The sequence below is a fragment of the Ovis canadensis genome, chromosome 13 (genome assembly GCF_042477335.2).
Source record: "Ovis canadensis isolate MfBH-ARS-UI-01 breed Bighorn chromosome 13, ARS-UI_OviCan_v2, whole genome shotgun sequence".
Lineage (NCBI taxonomy): Eukaryota > Metazoa > Chordata > Mammalia > Artiodactyla > Bovidae > Ovis > Ovis canadensis.
Genome location: NC_091257.1, coordinates 51,293,176 through 51,318,223, shown reverse-complemented (window position 1 = coordinate 51,318,223; position 25,048 = coordinate 51,293,176). Strand labels below are relative to the sequence as shown.

Genomic DNA, 25,048 nt, shown 5'->3' with positions numbered 1-25,048 from the left:
TCTGTTCAAATTAAGCATCTCTTAAGCCTCCAGAAGGCCTAGTATGGAAACGTACCCAGGCAAAACTCCACTTCCTCCTGGCCTGTGCAGTTTCCTTCATTGCCTCCTCATTGCCAGTGGTGTTTCTCAGATTGTCAACCAGACAGTATCCTCATCAGGCTTACCTGAGCTGCTTGTGACAGTCCTGATTGCTGAACCTTACAACAGTCCTGCTAAGTCATACCCTCCAGCGGCTGCCTAGAAATTTTGAGTTTCCCCACATGTACCTCAGTGATACACACATTAAAATGTTGGGACCTTTGGCCCAGTGATACACAGGACCCTCCTGATCCTGGCTCTTGCTTCCCCCATCTTACTTCTTTCTCACTGTTCACTGACTTTAGCTCCACATTTTCATGGTCCTAAATGCCCATATTTTACCTCACTGTGTTGCATTCGATGATTTTGTTCATGTCTCTACTGAAATACCCAGATCCTGCCCCTCGCTCTACACCCTCCTTGCTTGGTTATCTCGTATGTATTCACTGAGATTTTTAGCTCATGTCTCCTTTCTTGCAGCAGGCCTTAATGTCTTATCCTCCCAATCTTCTTCTCTCCCTCATCTTTTCCCCTACTGTTCAGCAGGCCAGATCTTCTTTTAAGCTTCCATGTGTGTATCTCCATTATTGCTCTTATGATGGTTCTCAAAATGCCCAATTTGTGTGCCCCTTTCTCCCTCTACAATGTGAGCACCTTAAAGACAGGGCTGTGTGCCATTCACCTCACTAGTCCTCATCCCAAGCACAGGCTGGTAGACAGCAGGCACTCAAATGTTTCTTCTATAAATAAAGTGTGCCTACTTGTTCTCCCTACCCTTGCTAGCTGTTTCTCTGCTACAGAAATGGGAAATTTGTTAATAGTATAAACAGACAGAGGGGCAGATGGTAAGAGAGCAACGAGGAGATGGAAGGTGGGAGTAATAGTTACAGTGCTAAGAATGAACCAAAAGGGAAGATGCTCATGGAAAAGGGGGCCATTAAGCCATTGTAATAGTGGAGAAAGAAGATCATGAGCTTCTGAACACAGAGGTAATTTTCCTATTTTTCTAGTTTATAAAGTCAGTGAACAGTGAGAAAGAAGTAAGATGGGAGAAGCAAGAGCCAGGATCAGGAGGGTCCTGTGTATCATTGGGCGAAAGGTTTATGTTTTTATTATGAAAGGGTATTGAATTTTATCAGGTACTTTATTTGCATTTTTTGAGATGTCCATGTGATTTTTATCCTTCATTCTGTAATATGGTATATCACACTAATTTTCATATGTTAAACCATCCTTGTATTCCATTGATAAATCCCATGTGATTATGATGTATGAGCCTCTTCATCTGCTGCTGAATTCATTTTGCTAATATTCTGTTGAGGCTTTTTATATCTGTATTCATTAGGGATATTGGTCTGTAATTTTCTTGCAGCATCCTTGTCTGACATTGCTATTGGAGTAATTCTGTTCTTATAAAATGAGTTTGGAAGTGTTTCTCCTCTTTGGTTTTCTGGGAAGAGTTTGAGAAGGATTGGCATTAATTCTGCTCTAAATGTTTGGTGGAATTCACCAAGTGAAACCATCTGGTCTTGAGCTTTTCTCTGTTGGAAAGCTTTTGATTATTGATTCAGTCTCCTTGCTAGTTATACATCTGTTCACACTTTTTATTTCTTTGTGATTCTGTCTTGGTAGGTTGCATGTTTCTAGGAATATTTCCATTTCTTACAGGCTATGTAGTTTGTTGGTATATGTAAAGGCCATATAGGAAAAATCCATTGCTAATATAATCAATGATTAAAAAGTGAAAGTTTTCCCATTAAGATCAGAAACAGGATAAGGATGCCCACTCTCACCACTTATATTAAACCTAGCACTGGAAGTCCCAGTCGGAATATTTAGGCAAAAAACAAACAAACAAAAGCATAAATATAAAGGTGTTAGCTTCTTTCAGGCTGCTCTAACAAACTAGCACAGCCTGGGGTGGTTTATAAACAGCAGAAATGTTTTGCTCATGGTTCTAGGGCTGTAAGTCCAAGATCAGGGTGACAACACGATCACGTACATGCCCTCTCTGGGGTTGTAGACTTCTCATTGTTATTCCCACATGATGGAAGAGGCTAGGCAACTGTGGGATTTCTTTTGAAGAGCCCTAATACCACTCATGATTTTCCAACCATACTTAGGACCTAATCACCTCCCAGAGGGCCCACTTTGTGGGTTAGGATTTCATCATATGAATTTTGAGGAGACCCAGACATTCGGACCATAGCAAAAAGGCATCCAAATTGAAATAAATAAAATTGGCCCTATATGTGGTGATACGATCTTATATAGAGAAAACCTAAAGACTCCACACAGAAGAACTGGGAGAGCTAGTAAATGAATTCAGTTAAGTTTCAGGATATAATATCAATCTACAAAAATCCGTTGACTTTCTGTACACTAATAGAAAATTGGAAAGGAAATTAGGAAAATAATTTCATTTACAGTAACATCAAAAAGAATTTAATAGTTAGGAATAAACTCAAGACATGCAAAGACTTGTACACTGTAAACTATAAAGCACTGATGAAAGAATTAATGTCACAAATGGAAAGACATCTTGTGTTCATGGACTGAAAGACAATATTGTTAAAATGTTCATGCTACACAAAGAAATCTACAGATAAAATGCAATTGCTATTAAAATCCCAGTAGCATTTTTTTACATAAAAAATTGTAAAATTCATATAGAACTGAAAAAGACCCAAATAGGCAAAATGGTCTTAAAAGAGAAGAACAAAGCTAGAGACATCACAACTCCTGATTTCAAAATGTATTACAAAGTTTTAATAATTAAAACAGCATAGAATGCATGTAAGAATTAAAGATTTTAAAATTAAAATAAATTAAAAAAAACAAAAAAAATTAAAAAATAAATTAAAAAAAACAAAACTCTGCTATACAAAAAAAACAGCATAAATACTATATATATAGTATATATATATATATTTGTGTATATATATATTTACATATATATATGTTTGTATATATATATATGTGGAACAGAATAGAGGGCCCAGAAATAAATCCACACACATATCTTGTTAACTGATCTTTAACACATGTGCCAAAAATACACAAAAGTTTAGTCGCTAAGTCATGTCTGACTCTTGCAACCCCATGGACTGTAGCCTGCCAGAGTCCTCTGTCCATGGGATTCTCCAGGCAAGAATACTGGTGTGGGTTGCCATTTCCGTCTCCAAAAAATGTACAATAGAGAAAGAAAATCCTTTCAACAAATGGTGTTGGGAAAACTGGATGTTGCTAAGTTGCTTCAGTCGTGTCCGACTCTGTGCGACCCCATAGACGGCAGCCCACCAGGCTCCCCCATCCCTGGGATTCTCCAGGCAAGAACACTGGAGTGGGTTGCCATTTCCTTCTCCAATGCATAAAAGTGAAAAGTGAAAGTGAAGTTGCTCAGTCGTGTCTGACTCTTAGTGACCTCATGGACTGCAGCCTACCAGGCTCCTCTGTTCATGGGATTTTCCAGGCAAGAATACTGGAGTGGGTTGCCATTGCCTTCTCTGGAAAACTGGATATCCACATGCAAAATAGTGATATTGAACCTTTATCTGACACCATACATAAAAATCAACTCAAAATGGATTAAAGATTTAAGTGTAAAACCTGAAACGATAAAACTCCTAAAACAAAACATTGGGGGAAAGCTTCATGACATTGGTCTTTACAGTGATTGCTTAGATGACACCAAAAGCACAGATAAATGGAACTACATCAAACTTCAAAGCAGAGCAAAGGAAATCCTCAGAGTGAAAAGGCCACCAGTGTAATGGGAGAAAATAATTGCAAACCATATATCTGATAAGGGATTAGATTCTAAAATTTGTAAGGAACTCTTACAATTCAATAAAAAAAAGTCTTGATTTAAAAATGGTCTCAGGACTTACATAGACATTTCACCAAAGATTTACAAATGACCAACAGTATATGAAAAGATATTCAGTGTCACTAATTATCAAGGAAATGTGAATCAAAACAAGAGAGACAAGAATTGTAGAGAATCAGTTCTTGTACTCTGTTGCTGGGAATGCAAATGGTGCAACCACTATGGAAAACAGTATAGAGGTTCCTCAAAAAATTAAATATAGAACTACCATATGACTCAGCAATCCACGTCTAGCTACTTATCCAAAAGAATTGAAATCAGGATCTCAAAGAGATATCTTAATTTCCATGTTCATAGCAGCACTATTCACAGTAGCTAAGATGGAAAACAAATGTCCACTGATGGAAGAATGGATTTTTTAAAATGTGATATATACACAAAAGGCTTCCCTGGTGGCTCAGATGGTAAAGAATCTGTCTGCAGTGAAGGAGACCTGGGTTCAATCCCTGGGTCGGGAAGATCCCCTGGAGGAGGGAGTGGCAACCCACTCCAGTATTCTTGCCTGGAGAAGTCCATGGACAGAAGAGCCAGGTGGGCTACAATCCACGGGGTCGCATAAAACAGCATGTTATTCAGCCTTGAAAAGAAAGAAATCCTGCAATTTAAGATAACAAGGGTGAACCTTAAGGAAGCTATGCTAAGTTAAATAAGCTAGTCACAGAAGGACATATATTGCACAATTCCACTTCTCTGAGGTATCTAACATAATCAATCTCCTAGAAGCAAAGATAGAACAGTGGTTGTTGGGGCTGGGGAGATGTGGAAATGGGGAATTACTAATCAAGTATATTTTAGTTTTACAAGATGAGTGTTAAAAATATTAGAGATCTGTTTATAGCATTGTGCCTACAGATGACAATAGCGTATTGTAAACTTTAAAATTTGTTAAGTTCAGTTTAGTCGCTCAGTTGTGTCTGACTCTTTGCGACCCCATGGACTCCAGGGCTCCCAGTCCATCACCAACTCCTGGAACTTTTTCAAACTCATGTCCATCGAGTTGGTGATGCCATCCAACCATCTCATCCTCTGTCATCCCTTTTTCTTCCTGCCTTTAATCATTCCAGCACCAGGGTCTTTTCCAGTGAGTCAGTTCTTTGCATCAGATGGCCAAAATATTGAAGCTTCAGCTTCAGCATCAGTTGGTAGGTTTTAAGTGTTCTTACCACAATAAAATAAGAGAAAAAGAGAATGTAGGATGGAGTTAAGAGATTTCTGATAGGATTCAGTGGCTGAACATCCTCGTTTTCTATTCTTCAGTAACACTACAAACTTAGTAGTTTAAAACAACACTCATTTTGAGCTCACAGTTCTGTAGGTCAGAAGTCCAGGCATGGCTGAGTTCTCAGCTCAGAGTCTCACAAGTCTAAAGTCAAGGCTTCAGCAGGACTCAGTGTTCATCTCACTTGGAGCTTCGGGTTCATTTCCAAGTTCAGCGGGTTGCAGGCAGCATTCAATTCTTAGTTTGAAGACCGAGGTCTTAGCTTTGTTGCTGTCAGCCAGGGGCTGCTCTCAGGTCTTAGAGGCTAATTGCATTCACTGCCTTGTGGTCCTCTCCATTGTCAAAACCACTAAGAGGGAATCTCCTCAGATCAAATCCTTCTCACACTCCAAATCTTTCTTTGTTGTTCAGGAAAAGCTGAGGTACTTTTTAAGGGCATACTTGGTTAGACCAGGGTAAATCCCACCCCCCCAGCCCTTTTTATTTCAGAGGCAACTGATTTGAAACCTTAACTGCATCTGCCACATGCCTTTCTAGGAGCGCCTAAGTTAGGATTTGGTTGAACAACTCAAAGTGTAGGTACACCAGAGGGTGGGGTTTCTGGGGGTCAGGTCCACATTTTGCCTAACACAGTGGAGAGGTGAGGGTAGGCTGGGAGAGTCCTGGCTAGAGACACTGGAGGGAGCCTACCCTAAAAGAAATGTTAAATGTTCTCATGAACTCTCATAGTTTTTGCTTATCTGAGTTTTGTTTTTTTTTCAATCTCTCCTATTCTAAATGATTGTCTTGTTCAGTAGATAATCCTAGGTTGCAGGTTTTTCCCTTTCAGCATATCAGGCCACTCCCTTTTGGCCTGCAGTTTTGGCAGAAAAAGGTAATAGTCCTATGGGAATTCCCTTGTATGTAACTGTTTTTCTCTTGGTGATTTCAGAATCTCTCTGTAACTTTCGCCATTTTAATTATGTCTTGGTGTGAATGAATTTGCATTCACCCTGTTTGGGACCCTCTGTGTATCCTGTACCTGGATACCTGTTTCCTTCTTCAGTGATGTTTTCAACCTAATTTCATCAAATACATTTTTGACCCCTTTCTCTCCTTCTGGGATCCCTATAATGTGAACGTTGGCATACCTGATAGTGTCCCAGAGGTCCCTTAAATTGTTCTCATTTTTTTAAAATTTGCTTTTTACTGTTCTGACTGGATAGTTTCCATTATTTTGTCTTCCAGATGTGTCACCTTTTTGTTGCTGTTCAGTCGCTCAGTCGTATCCGACTCTTTGCGACTCCATGGACTACAGCACGCCAGGTTTCCGCGTCCTTCACCATCTCCTGGAGCATCTCATGTCTGTTGAGTCAGTGACGCCATCCAACCATCTCGTCCTTTATCGTCCCCTTCTCCTCCTGCCTTCAATCTTTCTCAGCATCAGGGTCTTTCCACCTAGTCCACTGTCTATCAGGATCTCTATCACCTAGTCTATTATTAATTCCTCCTATTCTATTCTTCCTTTATGACTGGTCCTTTTTTACATTTTCTAGTTCCTTGCTAAAGTTTTCACTGTGTTCATCTATTCTTTTCCTTAATTGAGTTAGCCTTCTTACTGCTGATGCTCTGAACTCTGTATCTGGTAAATTATGTATTTCTGCTTCGTTAGGTTTTCCTTATTGTTTCAATTGAAACAAATCCTTCTGTCTTCTCATTTTGCTTATCTTTCTCTGTATGAGTTAAAGTGAGATAGTTACCTCTTCCCGCCTTGAAGGGATGTGCCAATGTGGGAGTGTCCCTGTATAGTCTGCAGGTGCCCTGTAGCTTTGGTGGGTCAGCTGGAAGAGGTGAGCACCAGTCACACTTTCTTCCAGGTGTGCTGGCACCTATTACCTTGGTAGGAGCAAGACCCGTACTAGCCAGGCGTGTGTGCCAGCTTCTCCTCTGGTCAGCCTCCCCTACTGCAGGGTTGCTCAGGTCCTAAGTTGCTGGAATGGAAGTCCTGAGGGTCTGGTCAAAGATGACTCTGTTCCATCCAAGTGTGTATCCTCCTGCCTCCTAGCATCAGCACCTTTGCCCCAGAGAAGTAGTGCTGGAGCAAGAAGGGGCTGGCGTGAGTGCTTGGTGTATGGACAGTGCCAGTCCTGGCCCCAGAGTCCTGGGCCTCTGAACACCAGTAATGGTTGTCCCTGCCCCGTTCAGATGCCATTCCAGGCCCAAGCCAACTCCAGCCGTCCCCTCCCTGAGCAACCCCCTCAGCCATGCCAGCTCTCATGCTAGTGTGGAGCCGTGCCACAGGGCAAATGGGGCCTGCATGGGCACTTGGCTCAGGCTGGGGCATGTTGCAGGTTGGTTGGGGGAAACTGGCTAGAGTCCTGTGCAGTTGCAGTCTTTCTCCACTTCATTTCAGGAGTAGGCAAGTCTGTGCCCTCTCTTCACAGGCGGACTCTAGGTTTCTTACAGCCCTCCTGTTAGTCCCACTGATTTTCAAGCCAGCTGAGGCGACTCGTCTTTCCAGTGTCAGACCTCCGGGCTGGGGTGCAGAATATGTGGCTCGAAGCCCTCATTTCAGGGAGAATCTCCACCCACGTAACCCCCATCTTCTGTGTCCCCTCCCAGGAGCACAAAGTCTCAATCTGATCACTTCCCTTCCCACCTAATTCCGTGTGGATTTTCTTACAGCCTTGGTTGTACAGGAGTGTTTCTGCCTGTCTCCAGTTAGTTTTCAGTGAGAATTGCTCCACATGTACATGTACTTTGGGGGTGTTCGGGGCGGGGGGAGGTGAGTCTGTCCTCCCACTCTGCCATCTTGATCTCCTTCTTTTTAGATTTACCTGCCATGTCTCAAGATTATTCTCAAATCTTATGCTGTTAAAATTGTGTTCTGGGAGAGTCTATGATCTTTTAGTATTTAGGTCTGCAATAATGTCTCTTCTCTTATTAATTCCATTACCTAGTTTTGGAAAATATTTTAAACTGTAAAACTATTTTCTTCTGCAAGAGCCTATTCGTAGCAGCAGTATACTCAAGGATACTACTTGATACTCAAAATGTGTGTGTGTGTGTGTGTGTGTGTGTGTGTCCGTGCATGCTCAGTTGTATCTATTTGAGACCCCATGGACCATAGCCCTCCTCTATCCATGGGATTCCTCAGGCAAGAATACTGGGGTGGGTTGCCATTTCCTCCTCCAGGGATCTTCCTGACCCAGGAGAACCCACGTCTCCTGAGTCTCCTGCATTGCAGGCAAATTCTTTACCACTGAGCCACCAGGGAAGCCAAGTGCAAACGATACCTTCTAATATTGTAGCCAAATTTCAGCGTAACTTGATGCTCAGTTACATATTAATCATATCAAAACATAATATTTTTAAAACAGCTAGCTCAAAGTCTGCAACATAAATGGGATCTATGTGGCCATCTGTCTGAAGCAGCAGTAATCACTCCCTATCATACTCAGTGTTCCTTGTCTATAAGAGATTTTGTCCCAGAAGCTTCACTGGTGGTCTAGTGGTTAAGAATCTATGCTTCCACTGCAGGGGGCACAGGTTCAATCCCTGGTCAGGGAACTAAAACCCCACTTGGCACATGGTGCAGTAAAATAAAATAATACAATGGAACCCCCTTATAATAAAAGGGAGAAAGAAAAGGGAAGCAATGGAGAATAAAATAGTTCACACTGTGAGATATAAACGCTCAAGCAGCAGTCCTCCGAAGACAGCAATGATCTACGCACAGGGTAGGTTCACACACTGTGGCATGGGTGTGTCCAGACACGCCATGCAGGAGACTCTGACACCATGAGTACTATTGCCATTAGTGACATGATGTTCCAAAATAGTGAAGAAAAGTTGAAGTACAGTCTTCCTTTGATTTACATGGTAGCGCATTCCTGGAAAAGTCAGTGTATATTATAACCTAGCCAAAATACCACTCATGTTATTCTTTCCCAACTTGCTTGAGCCAGTGTTTATTTTTATTTTTTTCCCCTTGAAAAGCTTTTAAGGCAACAAGTTTTCCTGAGCTCAGTTTTTCATTCCTGGTCCATAGATTCTGATAGTTACGTTGTTATTCTCCGAATAATCTACAGTTTTATTTTTAATTCCTCCATGATCAGGATGTTCTGTTGTTAATTTTGAGTTTTTCTGAGAGTTCTGTTTTGGTGTCTACTGGTTATTCACTTTAAGTTCTATTGGACTGTAGTCATTAGATGTGATTTGAAGTACTTAAATATTTTGGAATTTAATGAGGCTTTTCTTGTGGCTTGCTTTAGGATTGGGTTTCGTAAATTCTCAGTGTGACTCTTGAACCGAAGGTGTCATCTGTTTGCAGGAAAAAACATTCTTTCCATGTCTATGAGATCAGCTGAGGAGCTGTGATATATGAAATTTTGTGGGGGGCTGAGCTGGGTCTTCATTGTGGCATGTGGCCTTAGTTGCCGTGTAGCATGTGGTGTCTTAGTTCGCTGACAAGGATCAAACCCGTATCTCCTGCATTGGAAGGTAGATTCTTAACCACTAGGCCACCAGGGAAGTCCCTATATGGACCTTCTATAATCACTTCTTTTTGAGGTCTAAGAGAAGTATTTTAAAGATGACCAAATAATGTGGTTTTATTGACTGCACTCCTCAAGGTTTTACTCTATGTCTTTAACACTCTTCCTTTTTTGGCTTATACCATGGATTACTAAAGAATGACTTTTTGCCCCAAGCATTGACCTCAATTTTGATATTATTATCGTGTCTTCGGCTCTGTTTCCTTCTGCCTTGCATTTGCACATTTTTGCCAATCTTCTTACTTTAAATCTTTCTCTTCTTAAAGAATATGGTTGATGTCTGTTTTTGATGTAGTTGAAAAATGGTCTCTTACTACATGAGTTTATGCCATTTAAGTCTGTAATAAGAGACCCATTTGGCCTTTTTTTGTCTTCTCATTTTGTCCGATTCCTCTTTGCATTTACTTTCAATTCCACAAATAATTGCCTTCAAATACCTAAAATATTTTAACTAATATTTAAGCATGTTTGTTTTCGTCCTTCTTTCTTCCATCCTCAGCTGTTTTGGTATCTTCTAGGTTCCTTAGAGCAGTATATTTTCCTCAGTTATTACTTTATGCTATATAGCTTTCATTAGCGTGTAATTATATTGTTTTGTAGCCATTGTTATTTAAACATTTCTATTTAGGTCCTTTATCTGTTTAAGTGGAGCTGATGATCACAAACAGGTCACCTACTACTAACAAGCAGAGTACCTGGCACAGGGCAGGGGCATGACAAATGGAATTTTGTCATGACAAATACTTTCAGGTATTACTAGTGCCCAGGTCAAATTTAATCACAGCGATATCACTTTGCCAAGATTGTAGATTCACAACCATGATCAATTTGTAAATCCCAAAACACAGAACAACTTTCCCCAAACTTAAATGTTACATTGTGGAGGAAAAAAAAAAAAGTGGAACACAAGCAAAATAAAATGTACATGGAGTCTCTTGCTTTATTTTATGCTACAGGTTACAGAATGTTTTAAGGTTCAATGCTTCATTGCAGGACAAGTGACATTTTTGGTAAGTGATGCAGACACTGGGAATGGCCTGGGTGGTCATGGATACTGCTTTCCATTAGGAATGCTTCCAGCAGCAAGCAAACAGCAACCTAATAGTAACACTTTTTAAGAGAACATCTTCTCTAGTTTTGATATAATTAACATAAAGTTGTATAAGTTTAACATGTACAGTGTGATGGTTTGATATATGTATATATGGTGAAATGATTACCACAATAAAGTTATTTAACACTTCCATCACCTAATTACCTTGTGTGTGTGTGTTAATAACATTTAAGATCTACTTTTTTAGCTACTTTCAAGCATGTAATACAGTGTTGTTAACAATAGTCACCATGCCGTCACATCCCCAGAACTTACTCATCTCATACCTGGAAGCTTGTGCCTTCTGACCAACACCCCGCCTTTTCCATCCAACCCCTGGTAACTACCATTCTACTTTCTGAGTTCAGCTCTTGTAGATGCCTTATACAAGTGATTGTTGTTCAGTCGCTCAGTTGGATCCAACTCTCTGCAACTCCACGATCTGCAGTGCACCAGGCTTCCCTGTCCTTCACTATCTCTGTGAGTTTTCTTAAACTCACATCCATTGAGTCAGTGATGTCATCCAACCATCTCATCCTCTGCCACCCCCTTCTCCTACCTTCAGTCTTTCAGGGTCTTTTCCAGTGAGCCAGCCCTTTGCATCAGACGGCCAAAGTATTGGAGCTTCAGCTTCAGCATCAGTCCCTCCAATGAATATTCATGGTTGATTTCCTTTAGGATAGACTGGTTTGATCTCCTTTCTGTCCAAAGGACTCTCAAGAGTCTTCTCTAGCACCACATATAGTTATTTGTCTTTCTCTGACTTATTTTACTTAGAATAATGCCTTCAAGATACATCCATGTTGTCACAAAAGGCAGAATTTACCTATTTTTTTTACCATTGAATAACACTCCTTTTTACATGTATGTAAATGTGTATATGTACATCCCCTAGATTCTTCATTCATCTGTTGATGGACATGTTGTTTCCTTGTCTCAGCTGCTGTGAATAATCTTGCAGTGCATGTGGAAAGTTGGGGTGCAGATCTCTTTTAAAAATAGTGATTTCATTTCCTTCAGATATATGCCCAGGAGTGGGACTGCTGGCTCATATGGTAGCTCAATTTTCATTTTTTTGAGGAACACCCCCCTACCGATTTCCATAGTGGCTATACCAATTTACATCCCCACCAACAGAGCATAAACTAACATTGTCTTGATTTGCATTCTGCTAATAATGAGCAGTGTTGAGCATTTTTTCATGTGTCTGTTGGCCATCTGCATGTCTTCTTTGGAGAAATGTCTGTTTAGGTCTTCTGCCAGTTTTTTTTATTGGGTTATTTGTTTTTCTGATATTGAGCTTCATGTTTGTCTGATATTGAGCTTAATGATATGCTTATATATTTTGAAGATTAATCCTTTGTCAGTTTCATTTGCAATTATTTTCTCCCATCCTGAGGGTTGTCTTTTCATTTTAAGTTGTTGAATAACACAGGGAGCTCAACCTGGTCCTCTGTAACAGCCTAGAGGGGTCAGGTGGGGGGTGGGAAGGAGGTTTCAGAGTGAGAAGCCATATGTATACTTGTGGCTGATTCATGGTGTTGCATGGCAGAAACCAATACAACATTATAAAGAAATTATCCTTCAATTAAAAATACATTAAAAAAAAACATTGTTTATTCAGTAATTAGAGGAAAGAGGTCCCAAAGATTTTTTCAACAGCTCAGTGACGTTATGGATTTAGGATCTTTTCTTTTCTTTACTCACTCATCTATAGATTGACCTTTTTCTTCCATTGATTTAGGGTTAGGATTCTGGCTGTCATCTTGTTAAGCACCACAATGTAATAGAAGCATCTCAAACAGGAGGAATGGGGGCAGGAGCATAGAGGATTTTAACCTCATGCAGGTGTTTGCTTCAACCAAGGACACAACTCACAGCTCCTCTGACAGACATTACCTGGAATCAAGTGGCTGGACCAACTCAGATCAATCCTGTCAGAGAGGAGATTATCACAACTGATTAGACAAATCATGCTCCATCATTAAGGACTAGGATTCAGACAAAACAGAAAAATTGCATATTATGCTAACTTTTTTGTATGCTTTTGATAATAGTCATTGTTTGAAGTTCAGTTCAGTCTCTCAGTCATGTCTGACTCTCTGCAACCCACAGCACACCAGGCTGTTTGAAGATTAGCCCACAACAGAGGCATAGAGGAATCAAGAGCTATCTGACTAAAGCAACAGTGTTCTGAGAAAACTCTCTGTAAATTGCCTATGCATAAAAAGGATGAATAATCACTCCTAATTACCAAATCTCACCTATTTCCAGAATTGGCTCAAGGTATAGCAACACCAGCAAGCAGTGCAGTGAAATCATCCTGGTGTTGGAAGAGCCTGACCACAATTGAACCCCGATCCTTACTCGTCACCCCTGTTACCTTGGGCAAGGCACATAAGCCCACACTTCTATATAAGGCACTGTACTTCCATATAAGGTACTACTACTGTATAGTGTAGTTATGAGGATTAAATGAAACTGTATATAAATCCTGCAGATGTTTGATGATGTAGCCCATGTAGGTATATGTGAATAAGAGCTGTTATAAAAGTACAATATTCCTTGCCCTCCAGATAACTAAGTGCAAGTGAGCAAGCATCTGGAAAGGTGTAGCAGTCTAGGAAGGGGCATGAACACAGTTAAGGGACACTTCTTTCAGTTGATATCAGATATATTCCCTATCAATGGCTAAAGATAAAACTTGGTTCACTTTCCTGTTGAGGACCACCAAAAGCAGACTGGGAGTTGACTGTGGCTTGGATCATGAACTCCTTATTGCCAAATTCAGACTGAAATTGAAGAAAGTGGAGAAAACCACTAGACCATTCAAAGTGAAAGTGAAGTCGCTCAGTCGTGTCCGACTCTTTGTGACCCCATGGACTGTAGCCCACTAGGCTATTCTGTCCATGGGATTCTCCAGGCAAGGATACTGGAGTGGGTTGACATTTCCTTCTCGAGGGGATCTTCCCAACCCAGGGATTGAACCTGGGTCTCCTGCATTGCAGGCAGACACTTTACCCTCTGAGCCACCAGGGGAGCCCCTAGACCATTCAGGTATGACCTAAATCAAATCCCTTATGACTATACAGTGGAAGTGAGAAACATAATTAAGGGACTACATCTGATAGAGTCCCTGATAAACTATGGATGGAGGTTCGTGACACTGTACAACAGATAGGAATCAAGACCATCCCCAAGAAAAAGAAATGCAAAAAAGCAAAATGGCTGTCTGAGGAGGCCTTACAAATAGCTGTGAAAAGACAGGAAGCAAAAAGCAAAGGAGAAAAGGAAAGATATGCCAATTTGAATGCAGAGTTCCAGAGAGTAGCAAGGAGAGATAAGAAGGCCTTCCTCAGAGATCAATGCACAGAAATAGAGGAAAACAATAGAATGGGAAAGACTAGAGATCTCTTCAAGAAAATTTGAGATACCAAGGGAACATTTCATGCAAAGATGGGCTCAATAAAGGACAGAAATGGTAGGGACCTAACAGAAGCAGAAGCTATTAAGAAAAGGTGGCAAGAATACACAGAAGAACTGTGCAAAAAAGATCTTCACGACCAAGATAATCACAATGGTGTGATCACTCACCTAGAGCCAGACATCCTGGAATGTGAAGTCAAGTGGGCCTTAGAAAACATCACTACGAACAAAGCTAGTGGAAGTGATGGACTTCCAGTTGAGTTATTTGAAATCCTGAAAGATGATGCTGTGAAAGTGCTGCACTCAATATGCCAGCAAATATGGAAAACTCAGCAGTGGCCACAGGACTGGAAAAGGTCAGTTTTCATTCCAATCCCAACGAAAGGCAATGCCAAAGAATGCTCAAACTACCACACAATTGCACTCATCTCACACGCTAGTAAAGTAAAAACTAATAATAGGCAAAGCCAAACTTAACCAATCGCTCCAGATCCCATGGTCCTAACAGGTCATGTCTCACTGGAAGCAGAGCTGGGCTAAAGGGCTCAACCACTTAAGCCAGGCCAAAGCTAATTAGTTTGTCTGTAAGAGGTGGCAATGGCACCCCACTCCAGTACTCTTGCCTGGAAAATCCCATGGACGGAAGAGCCTGTTGGGCTGCAGTCCATGGGGTCGCTAAGGGTCGGACACGACTGAGCGTTTTCACTTTCACGCATTGGAGAAGGAAATGGCAACCTACTCCAGTGTTCTTGCCTGGAGAATCCCAGGGACGGGGGAGCCTCGTGGGCTGCCATCTATGGGGTCGCACAGAGTTGGACATGACTGAAGCAACTTAGCAGCAGCAGCAGCAAGAGGTGGTAGTTTGTCTTCATAGGCTTAGATGATGATAAAAAAAAAATTGGCCTGCAATGTAGGAGACACGGGCTCGACCTCTGGGTCAGGAAGATCCTCTGCAGGAAAAAATGGCAACCCACTCCAGTATTCTTGCCTGGAGAATCCCATGGACAGAGGAGCCTAGCGGGCTACAGTCCGTGGGGTCACAAAAGTTGGACACAACTGAGTGACTAACACTTTCACTTCCACCTCCAACTCAGGCAGAGGACATGAGTAATGTTCCATTCCTGATGGGAGGAGTAGGGGCGGGGTGTTTCCACTGTGGAAGGGCTGGGATCAACCATCCCATTTTTTCCTCCACATCTTTGATTGGCTGGACTGAGTAGGATTGAGGCTAGTGGATTTCATCTCTCCAACAACTTTGATGAAACCAGTTAATGTCTGAAACCAATATGAAATTTTGTTTTAGACAGAAGCAGTTCAAATCACGTGGTGTCAGTAAAAAAACAACTTGTTCTACCATCAGAAACAGTGAAGGAGATACCAAGTGCAAGAGCAGTCTTCAAGAAAGTATACATATAATTTGAAGATACTTTATTACGCTCAAAGGTTTTCCATTCCTTTTATTTATAAACTCTTTCTAGTCAAAAGGAAATAAATAATAAAAATCTGTATCTTCAGGAAACTTTTAACAACATAGTTTTGCTTTATATGCTTGTCAATTTTAAATTATTACAATTTAGATACATTCAGTCATTACATGATACCATGATACCAGGAAGGTCAGCCTTAAAGATATCAATAATGTCTATACTGGTAAGTAAAATAATGGTAAAAAATGGTATTTCAATTTCACCTAAAAAAAGAAAAAGCAAACAGATTCCAGTTTGTTATTGATGGGAATATAGGGTTATCTTCTTAATCTTGGATATTAAATATTTGGACTTAAAAAAATAAATATTCCTGTTCTCTCAAATAGTGACTGACATTGTCTTGAGAGCAGACTGCCTAAAGAACCAGTCTCTCCTCCCTCAAGAGGGAGCCAGGGGTACACCAAGTACAGGATTGAGGGCCCTTTGCAACATTTATCCCCAAGCCCATGGAGCTACTAGCCTTACAAAATTAAAGAGAACGGAATCTCTTTCTAAGCATCAAGGTGGCTATGGAGACATCACTAGCAAGACCACATATGTGTACTACTGATGAAAGAGTTTTCAAATTGCTGAATTGCCCCTTTTCCATTACTTTAAAAAATACTTTTCAGCTCTAGTGTAAAAAGGGAGAGAGATTGGACAATTATATTTTTATAACACTTCCATCACCACCCCCACCACCGAAAAGGACTCCATTGTTATCACATACTCTCTACCTCCACAGTAAAGAATTGAGGCAAAAAACAAAAACAAACCATGTTCTATTTCTGAACAAAGAATTCGGACTACCTAAATTATAATTCATTTCCTAGAAAGGCAATGTACTGGAAATTTCGATCAGTGTTCAAAAAGAATATTATCCAAACCATCCAAGGAGACTTGTTAGACCAGCCACACAACCATGAAGTATGGCTTCAGTATTAGACTTAGCAACCCCAAACCTCTTTTTAAACTGAATTGGTTGCTGTTTACTTAATTAACTTAGAATTTGCTGTTTGGATTAGGTTGTCAGGTAACATTGGTTATCTAACTATTTAGCTGCGAGTGTGTATCAGGTATGAAATCTCACATGTATGAAGGAAACCAGTGAGTCACGCCATTAGATGTGCACACAGCACACATGTGGATGTGAGTACAAACAAAGGTCAAAATATTTACATGGAATGTTGACCCTGACTTAAAAAACTATTTTAAATTAACGACATCTTTACATACAATTTGTTTTATGAATAGCCTCATTTGATAATTAAAAAAATATGCCTTTCAAATATTTCATAAATATATAAAATTTCACTACAGTATTTTTCTTTAAACAGGACATCTAAACTCTCTTTAGAAATCAACGAAAATATTTTTTTTTTCTGTTTAAAAGTCACAGATACGATGATTCTCTAATTGGCAGAGTCTTACTGCATGCAAGAATGGGAAGCATATTCTCTTATACAACTATGCACATTTCTAGTATTTTCAGCTGTATAATTTACTCGCTGAAGGTCAGCAGTATCAAAGAAAAATGAGAGATCCCATCTACCTATTTACAATATGAGACTCTTAAACTTCTTTAAAAACAGCAAGATTAGGATGGTATCTGGCCAATGTAAAGAAATATTTTGATGACAAAGAAATAAGTTAACATTACATGAACAGTTTTCTAAAATACAATTTATAGTGAAATTTAAATATGGTGATCAACTGCACATATTTGGGGAAATGGCCACATTTTCTTTGACTGTATCAGTAACATGTAAAACCTACATTTAGAATAGGATTCATTCTTGTAATCTACTGGGAAAATGCAAAGTCAGATAACTGGCTCCAGAATTTCTAGTGAGTCCAGAAAGAAACGTCTGAGAATTTATAAATTGTCCTTTGTAATCAGTGCTTTTGGGTATGTAATCACCATTCTAACAAGGAAAGGTTTTTAGTTTCATATGTAATAATTTTCAAAGCCTACCCTCCCTTATTAAACATTTATTGAGTCACTAGTATATGTACTCACAAAGCCTTCTCAAACTATAACACGAAGGCCACTCGCTAAGACAGATTTTCAGTAATTCCTTTAAAGAGAGATTCTTGAGTGCACACACTGTGACTATACTGTGTCTATGTAAGAGAAAATGTTGCACTTTTAAGACAGTTAAGAGGACTCCACCTTACTGCCAGTCCAGGTCCATCTATGATGATCCACCCAAAGTACACCTAAGCTGTCTTGTCTGGAGCTGCTCAAAGCTGTAAACTTATCATCCTCAGTGGCTAACATGCAAACGGCAAAGGCAGTGACCACATCTGAGACCAGCAGAAGCACTGGACGCCCATGTGTATACTCTAGCTAAGACTTTCTATAAAAAGTTCCACCTCCTCTTGGAGGTGGAGCTTTGTACTCAAGACAGCCAGACGGTTCAAAGCTCTGCTCAGATACAGTACTGTGCACATTTTAATTCTGGATCTTATACTCAAACACTGTGTTTGAAATAAGACTATAAAAAGATACAAAACCAACATTCAATTTTAACCAAGATTGCACATCTCTAACAGTGATATAGATTAAAAAAACCCTACCACCAAAATGGTAACTGATTTAATCATGCACTCTACAAAAAAAAAGATACTTATGAAAACTTCCCTTAGTTATGAATGTAACCAGCTCACTGGAACCCAATGAGTATCTGTCTCCAATTTGTCAAAAGTTGTTTTCAGCTCATTGAAGGCCACAGCAAGATCATCATTTACTATAGTTTTGTCAAAAAGATGACCATACTGACTCTCCATTATCTGGGCAGATTTAATCATTTCTTGGAAGTCATCTTCCTACAAAAGTATTAAATAGAATTGGTTAACCAGGCAGTTCCATCACATCAGTGCAGTTATTACACAACTGGTTTATCTAATGCTGTTCTGTGTTCACTATTTCACCTCAGCCATGAAAGAAAATTATCCTCTTTAACTATAAATTCTTCAGAAGCCATAATTTCTAATATTCTCTATTTGCTTGTAACTAAAACTGCTCTGACAAGAGTCAAAACTCCCACCTTTCAGGATAATTAGTCACTTATCATTACAGGGATGTTTCAGTATTAACGTAGAAGTGTTTATCCTGATGCTTTGCCTGCAATGTCCACATTTATTCATAGCAAGGAATGTATAAGAAAAACTACTTTTTCAGAGTTGGATACATTTATGAAAGGACATGTATACCATCTCCTTCTTTGTTTCAGTACAAGTGGGTAAGGGGCCCTCCATACATTTTTGAAACCAGGAAAAATTTTATTTGGTTATATAGCAAGACCATATACATAAATGTGAGTTAAATCTTTGGACTATGTTATCATTTATTATCTTCATTGAGAAACCTTTACATTGTAAAAGACTGTAATAAATAATACAATAATTCTTTATACTGTGACATCCTGAAGTCATTTCAGAGTCGATTTCTCAAGGTCACAGAAGATTTTCACAACAGAGATTTTAATTTTAGTGTTAATCCAGAGCCCTGAGTAATTAACATCATATAACAGTACCTACTTAGTATGGTTGTATACTGTCAGCACTTTTGAAAAAAAGATATTTTAAAAATACTGGAAATCAAAAACATCATGTGTATTTGATACCCACAATTAAGAGTTTATAGATTAATATGGACTAAGGTTAAAGATGAGTTACTTAAAAGAGGGAGGGGAAAAATGCTTCTGCCATTCTCTTGATCCTAAAGTATAATACACTGTCTCAAGGTTAAAAACAAAAAACAGAGACCATGCCAGTCATTCTAATCATTAACCCACCATAGCTGTGATTTCTTTTTTAAACCTTTTATTTTATTATGGAGTATAGCCCATCAACAATGTTGTGAAAGTTTCAGGTGCCATTTCTAACAACAGTCAAAGGAAATACAAATTGAACAATACGAGTCTATTTGTCCTATACCCCCAAATGATGCTTTTTCTTTTATTATGCTATATATGATGTTGGTACAAAAGGCAAATTATTAAATTTTCATCTAGACTATTAATGAGTAATAGTAACTGACTGGTATTTTCCCCTTTAAAAATAAGGCTAGTTGAAAACTCAGTGGTTTTTTTTTACATGTGCCTTCAGAAATTTTATAAGTATGCATAAAGGCATACAAAATAGTTTTTGGGTCAATGTAATATGAAGATCCATTCACAAGAGCAGAAAAAACAATCAGGGCAATCACTTAAACTGTATGTACCCAATACAGTATTGTAAAGTAAAATAAAGTAAAAATAAAAATTAAAAAAAAAAATGTATGTACCCAAATGCAGTTCTGTCCTGACTGGATGTTTGGACCACAGCCTCATCTCTCAGTCTCCTTAACGTGGTCACTACTGCATATATGACTTTAACTCCTGCTTATGCATTTTCAGTAAAGCACCCTCATACTCACCGTAAAGGGCCTTGCGGCACCTTGGTCGTCTCTGCTTGAGATAATCTTTGCATTTTTTCTTGTCTCTCTCAAACGCTCTATTGATGGAGGCTTTATAAATATCACAAACGGCTTAAATTCTAGTGTCCTTAAGTGCTTCACCGTCTGCAAGGAAGGAAATACATTTTCTTTCATTTCTTCATAATATCAGGAGTATGTTTTGTAGTAAAACTGAATTTTCTAAGGAGAAAATCCCTTAAAATTATTTCCTAATTAAGGTTAGCAGCCCTTTCACTAAGATTATTGTTTGTTTGTTGACAATTAAATGTTACTAGATACCTCTAGACAAATGGAGAATGTAACCTGTCTTTAAAATGCTTTGAAATATGCCATCATTAAATCTTGAGTAGAAGCAGCTAAAAATACCAGAAAGCTAGTTCTTAGATCTAATACCCAAAAGACGCTCTGAGTTAACTGTCTTTACATGCAAGTCTTCCAGCCATGCCATCTAAGCCTCCTCCTGCTCTCAGAATGAGGTGTCCCTTCTCTTTCATCCTGCCTTCAGAGTCCCCTTCAGGGGCAAGTCTCCTGCTTTGAAGTCAGCACTGCTCCCGGGTAGTGAGGAGCATGCTGTGGGTGGGCCTCTGCAGGGGTAGCGTGGTGGGGGCTGATGGAGGTGGTCTGTGGTGAGACAGGAAAGTGAGCTGCTTCACCCGCTGTCTCTCAATCCACCTGTACCGAGTCCCCAGGGTGCCAGGTGAGCTCTACCCGGCAGCTGTACAACTCCCGTGAGGCGCCCACGGCTCTTGCCAGGGTTTTACATTTCGAGGCTAATTATAGATCCAAAATCCATGAAAGAGGACCGAGAACCAAAATGTCCATTGCCAACAATTATGAACACTTATAATACATATAGGAGAATACATTATACATACAATGTAATATATTTTTATATATAAAATACATAGAATAAATAAGAGTCATTATACTTGGCAAACACTGAATCTAAGAGTTACAAACACACATCTCCAGGCTTTCTTCTAACAACATGGGTTTTGTGGTTTTTTCCAGCAGAGCCATCTCAAATTACATTTAAATGCTTTTGTCACCTTAGGAAAGGCACCTAAATCCCAAAAGTGAGTAGATTTCAGATTTACCCCATAATGAAATGCTCAGATGGGCTAGAAGTGTGTTGACTAGGTCACTCTTCACTTACATGAGGCTGAACATCCAACAAACAAACTTTGTTTTTAGCCAGGACAGACCGAACTGAGTCTATACTTGTGCCATAATAGTTGTTTTTATATTCACCATATTCAATAAACCTGTAGAAATTAGAATCATTTGTGAATTACATGTATATATACATATATATATGGCAGACGTAATTCATACATATAAAAGATGTTTTGCTGAACATGTAATTTTCAAACTGTTTTTAATAAAATAACTAGGCCCAAGTACTTCAGAATGTCAATTTCTAAAAAATCTTCTATTTTACTTTTTCAAATCAGTAACACTTGCTTGTATTACACTTAAGCAGAAAGAAGTACTTTAGTCCAGCAGTACTCTAATGTTTTCCATCACCTCTTTTTCAGAGCTAATGCAATGCAATAAAACAGTGAATAAACCAAACAATAGAAACTACTGAAATTTCACTACACACGAAAGAATAACCAAGCTCAGCTTTAGCATAAGAGGAGGGACTGGCTGGTGGCTAATGGAACCAGGGCGGCTGATCACGTGCTATAAAAACTCAAAGTCACTGTGCCAAACATGAAAAAAGCATTTTGATGTTTCAATAAAATCCCACAATCTTGCATTAATACACACATTGCTCCCTGATAGCCTAAAACATTCATCCTTAAGCAAATGGAAAACCTGGGATGGGAGACTTAGGGCTTGCATGAAGCTATGGTATAAGCAAGATGCTTAACATTATTTTTTATTTAACTTTTTGAAAAGCCAGTGAGAGACAGAGGTATGTGGCACATGCTGGAACTGAGGCAGGAGCTAGATGAGCCCTACCCACACCCCCCATTCCCCCCAATCATCAGCATAAAGAGATTGGGAGATTCATTCCCTATTGACTGTAACTCCAGGAGGAGAATAGCAGGGCAATTAAGGGAGGAGTCTGGGCCCTGCCCAGATGACATATTTCTCAAAGTCAGGAGACCTCCCTGACCATACACGTGCAAAAAAGGCTCCTTGGAGGCCAAAGGGAAATTATGTTAAGGGATGTTTCCTACCCATGTGCCTTTGTGGTAGGATCCATCTTGGCTAAGAGATTCGTGTGCACACATGGAAGGATCCTGAGATATACCAAATAGGGACTGTGAACCAGGCAAATCAAAGTGATTAGTCAAAGGAAACCCAGAAGGAAACTCCATAAAAGTAATTCAGACTGCCACGAGGGTGCAGCTCAGTGACTCTCTCGCCACTCGTGTCTGTCCATACATCATACTATACTCTTTTTTTCCTGTTAATAAATACTTCAGTTGCTTCACTACTTTCCGTCTTTGTGGAAATTCTTTTCCACAAAGCCGAAGGGCCAGGGTCCTTGTCACTGACCACTGGTCTAGTGGCTACCATCTGCTGCTTCCACCATCAGGACCCAGCCCCACCTCTGGCTGGGAACCAAGCCCCACTTCAAGCCATTACAGGCCAAGGCCACCCGAGATCATATCTAGGGATCTATTACACAGTTACTAGTTTTTAAAATAAAGTTCTATCCAAATTCTATGTTACGATTCAGGTAGTGGGGTGGGAAGACGTGACAGGAATACACTAGCAACACTCCCTTACTCTTCAAAATAATCCCTACACATTCAACGTAACCAGATACACAACAGCTCTAGGTTATTGAAAAGTTAAAGGCAAAGGTTAGTAATAACCACTAATTGAAATATATTTTATCAGTTTCAAATATTATTATAAAAGTGAAAATTCACTTCAAATGGAATTGCTTATAACTGCATATATGGCCACATGCTTAAAACCAGTAGTTTCATGAAAATTCTTCAAAAATCTTCCACATACTTGTTATTTTGTACATCTGTCTCAAACAAATGCTTGGAAATGAAAATATATTCAACACCATCACTCTCCTGGCTTCTTCTTGGTCTGGTGGTATCTGTGATTTAATTAAAAAGAGTTCAAAAAAGTATCTACATCATCCACCCTAAGAGAAATACTAAAAAAAGAAATTATGTATTTGATTAAAGGATTTTTCATAAATAAGATTTAAAACTTTAAAAAAGCACATTAGCTAATAAAATATAGGAATCCCATTAATTCAGTTTTCCCACTAATACTAAAGTTATATTGACTTAAGGGTGGATTAAATATTGAGCTGCATTGTGTTTATGCCATTAATTATTCTGAAGGGGCATTAATATGTCAATTAAAATGGTATTTAAATTTGAGGGAAATTTTCCTTTTTTGCAAATAACATGCTTATTATCATCTTTTATTGATTCTTTATTCATTGAAGCAAGTTTACTGCTCACTAGGTTGAAAAGTAAACTCTGAAATTATTTTGTTTTACACATGGTACATAGGGTATGCCATTAATGTTTGCTTTACTAATCAAAGACCTCTATTAATTTCTCCTTTGCAAAATTATAAACTTCTTGAAATACAAGTGAACTTCTAAACTTTTTAGTCATTTTGCCTAATTATTTGTTACTGAATTATAATGGAGCAGAAAATCCAGTATTAACTTTAAAAACAAAAATAAAACCCTCAGGAATTGCAGTGCTGAGGTGGCAAGTATAAAACTGACTGCAGTCCATCCCTCCTGATTACAACTAAAAACTCTGAACCCAAAACATCTATTTTTGTTTTGAGCACTTTGAAAACAAATAAAACAGGTAGACTGTGGAAGAGAGTCAGCCTCAGTAAGGGAGACTTTAACTTTTATTTCCCTTTAGCTTTGCCCTATGGGGGACTTCCCTGATGGCTCAGATGGTAAAGCATCTGCCTGCAATGAGGGAGACCCGGGTTCGATCCCCGGGTTGGAAGATCCCCTGGAGAAGGAAAGGGCAACCCACTCCAGTACTCTTCCCTGGAAAATTCCACGGACGGAGGAGCCTGGTAGGCTGCAGTCCATGGGGTTGCAAAGAGTCAGACATGACTGAGTGACTTCACTTTCTTTCACTTTGCCCTATGGGTGGGCTCGTTCACAGAGTAGTATGGAGGAATGTGTGTCTAAATTCCAACAGGAGCCCTGACTTTCTGGTGAAAAGAACCAGGAAGAAAACTCCCCTGTGCATTGAAGAGTGTGCAAGGAATCCAGGAAGGGAGAAAGCTGAAGAAGGAAATATGCCAATTCTGTGAAGAAATCAACACTAATCTAAGAATAACCCCTAAGCTGTGCACATGAAGCCCAGACTCCAACCAGCAAAGTTTTAAGAAGTGAACTAAGATTAGAATTGCTTCCCAGGGGGGCTTGGTGATAATGAATCTGCCTGCCAAGCAGGAGACTCAGGTTCAGTCCCTGGTCAGGAAGATACCCTGAAGGAGGAAACAGCAACTCATTCCAGTATTCTTGCCTGGGAAATCCCACAGACAGAGGTGCCTGGTGGGCTACCGTCCATGCAGTTGCAAAAGTCTGACACGACTTAACAACAAACAACAAAGATTAGAATACACAAGCTTCAGCCTAGTCCACAAGTAGTACAAGCACAGAACATGCCCAAACCAATTTGCAGAAGGCATAGAGAGTGGAGCTGAGACCTGCGCTATTCACATAAAGTTGCAGACTGATCCCTTAACTGCACAAGACAGGGCAGACTCAAACCAACATAGCAAAGCTTAGAAAATTGAAGTGAGATTTAAACCATAATTTATAGAAAATGAGATAAAACTTATGGTCTAAACAAAAACTAGTTGGTTACTTGCTTACTATAAACATTACCATTTTTCAGAATAACAGGATC

At 39.5% G+C, this 25,048-nt stretch overlaps 1 protein-coding gene and 1 long non-coding RNA gene across 3 annotated transcripts in view; one reads left to right on the top strand and one right to left on the bottom strand.

Moving 5' to 3' along the window:
* Positions 1-10,756, top strand: part of LOC138417484 (uncharacterized) — a 51,362-nt gene extending 40,606 nt beyond the window's left edge. The window contains exon 3 of the long non-coding RNA XR_011248156.2: positions 10,678-10,756. This is a non-coding gene — a long non-coding RNA (uncharacterized lncRNA). The remainder of the gene's footprint in view (positions 1-10,677) is intronic.
* Positions 10,757-15,653: 4,897 nt separating this feature from the next.
* Positions 15,654-25,048, bottom strand: part of MPP7 (MAGUK p55 scaffold protein 7) — a 230,689-nt gene continuing 221,294 nt past the window's right edge. The window contains exons 14-17 of one of the 2 annotated variants that reach the window (XR_011248147.1): positions 23,148-23,241; positions 21,266-21,433; positions 20,130-20,273; positions 15,654-18,535 (exon numbers count right to left, since the gene is read on the bottom strand). Coding sequence is in view for 1 of the 2 variants with exons in the window: in XM_069547756.1 (XP_069403857.1) it covers positions 18,356-18,535; positions 20,130-20,273; positions 21,325-21,433; positions 23,148-23,241 (527 nt within the window). In the remaining variant the exon portion in view is untranslated. The remainder of the gene's footprint in view (positions 18,536-20,129; positions 20,274-21,265; positions 21,434-23,147; positions 23,242-25,048) is intronic. The other variant, XM_069547756.1, reaches the window with a different exon arrangement.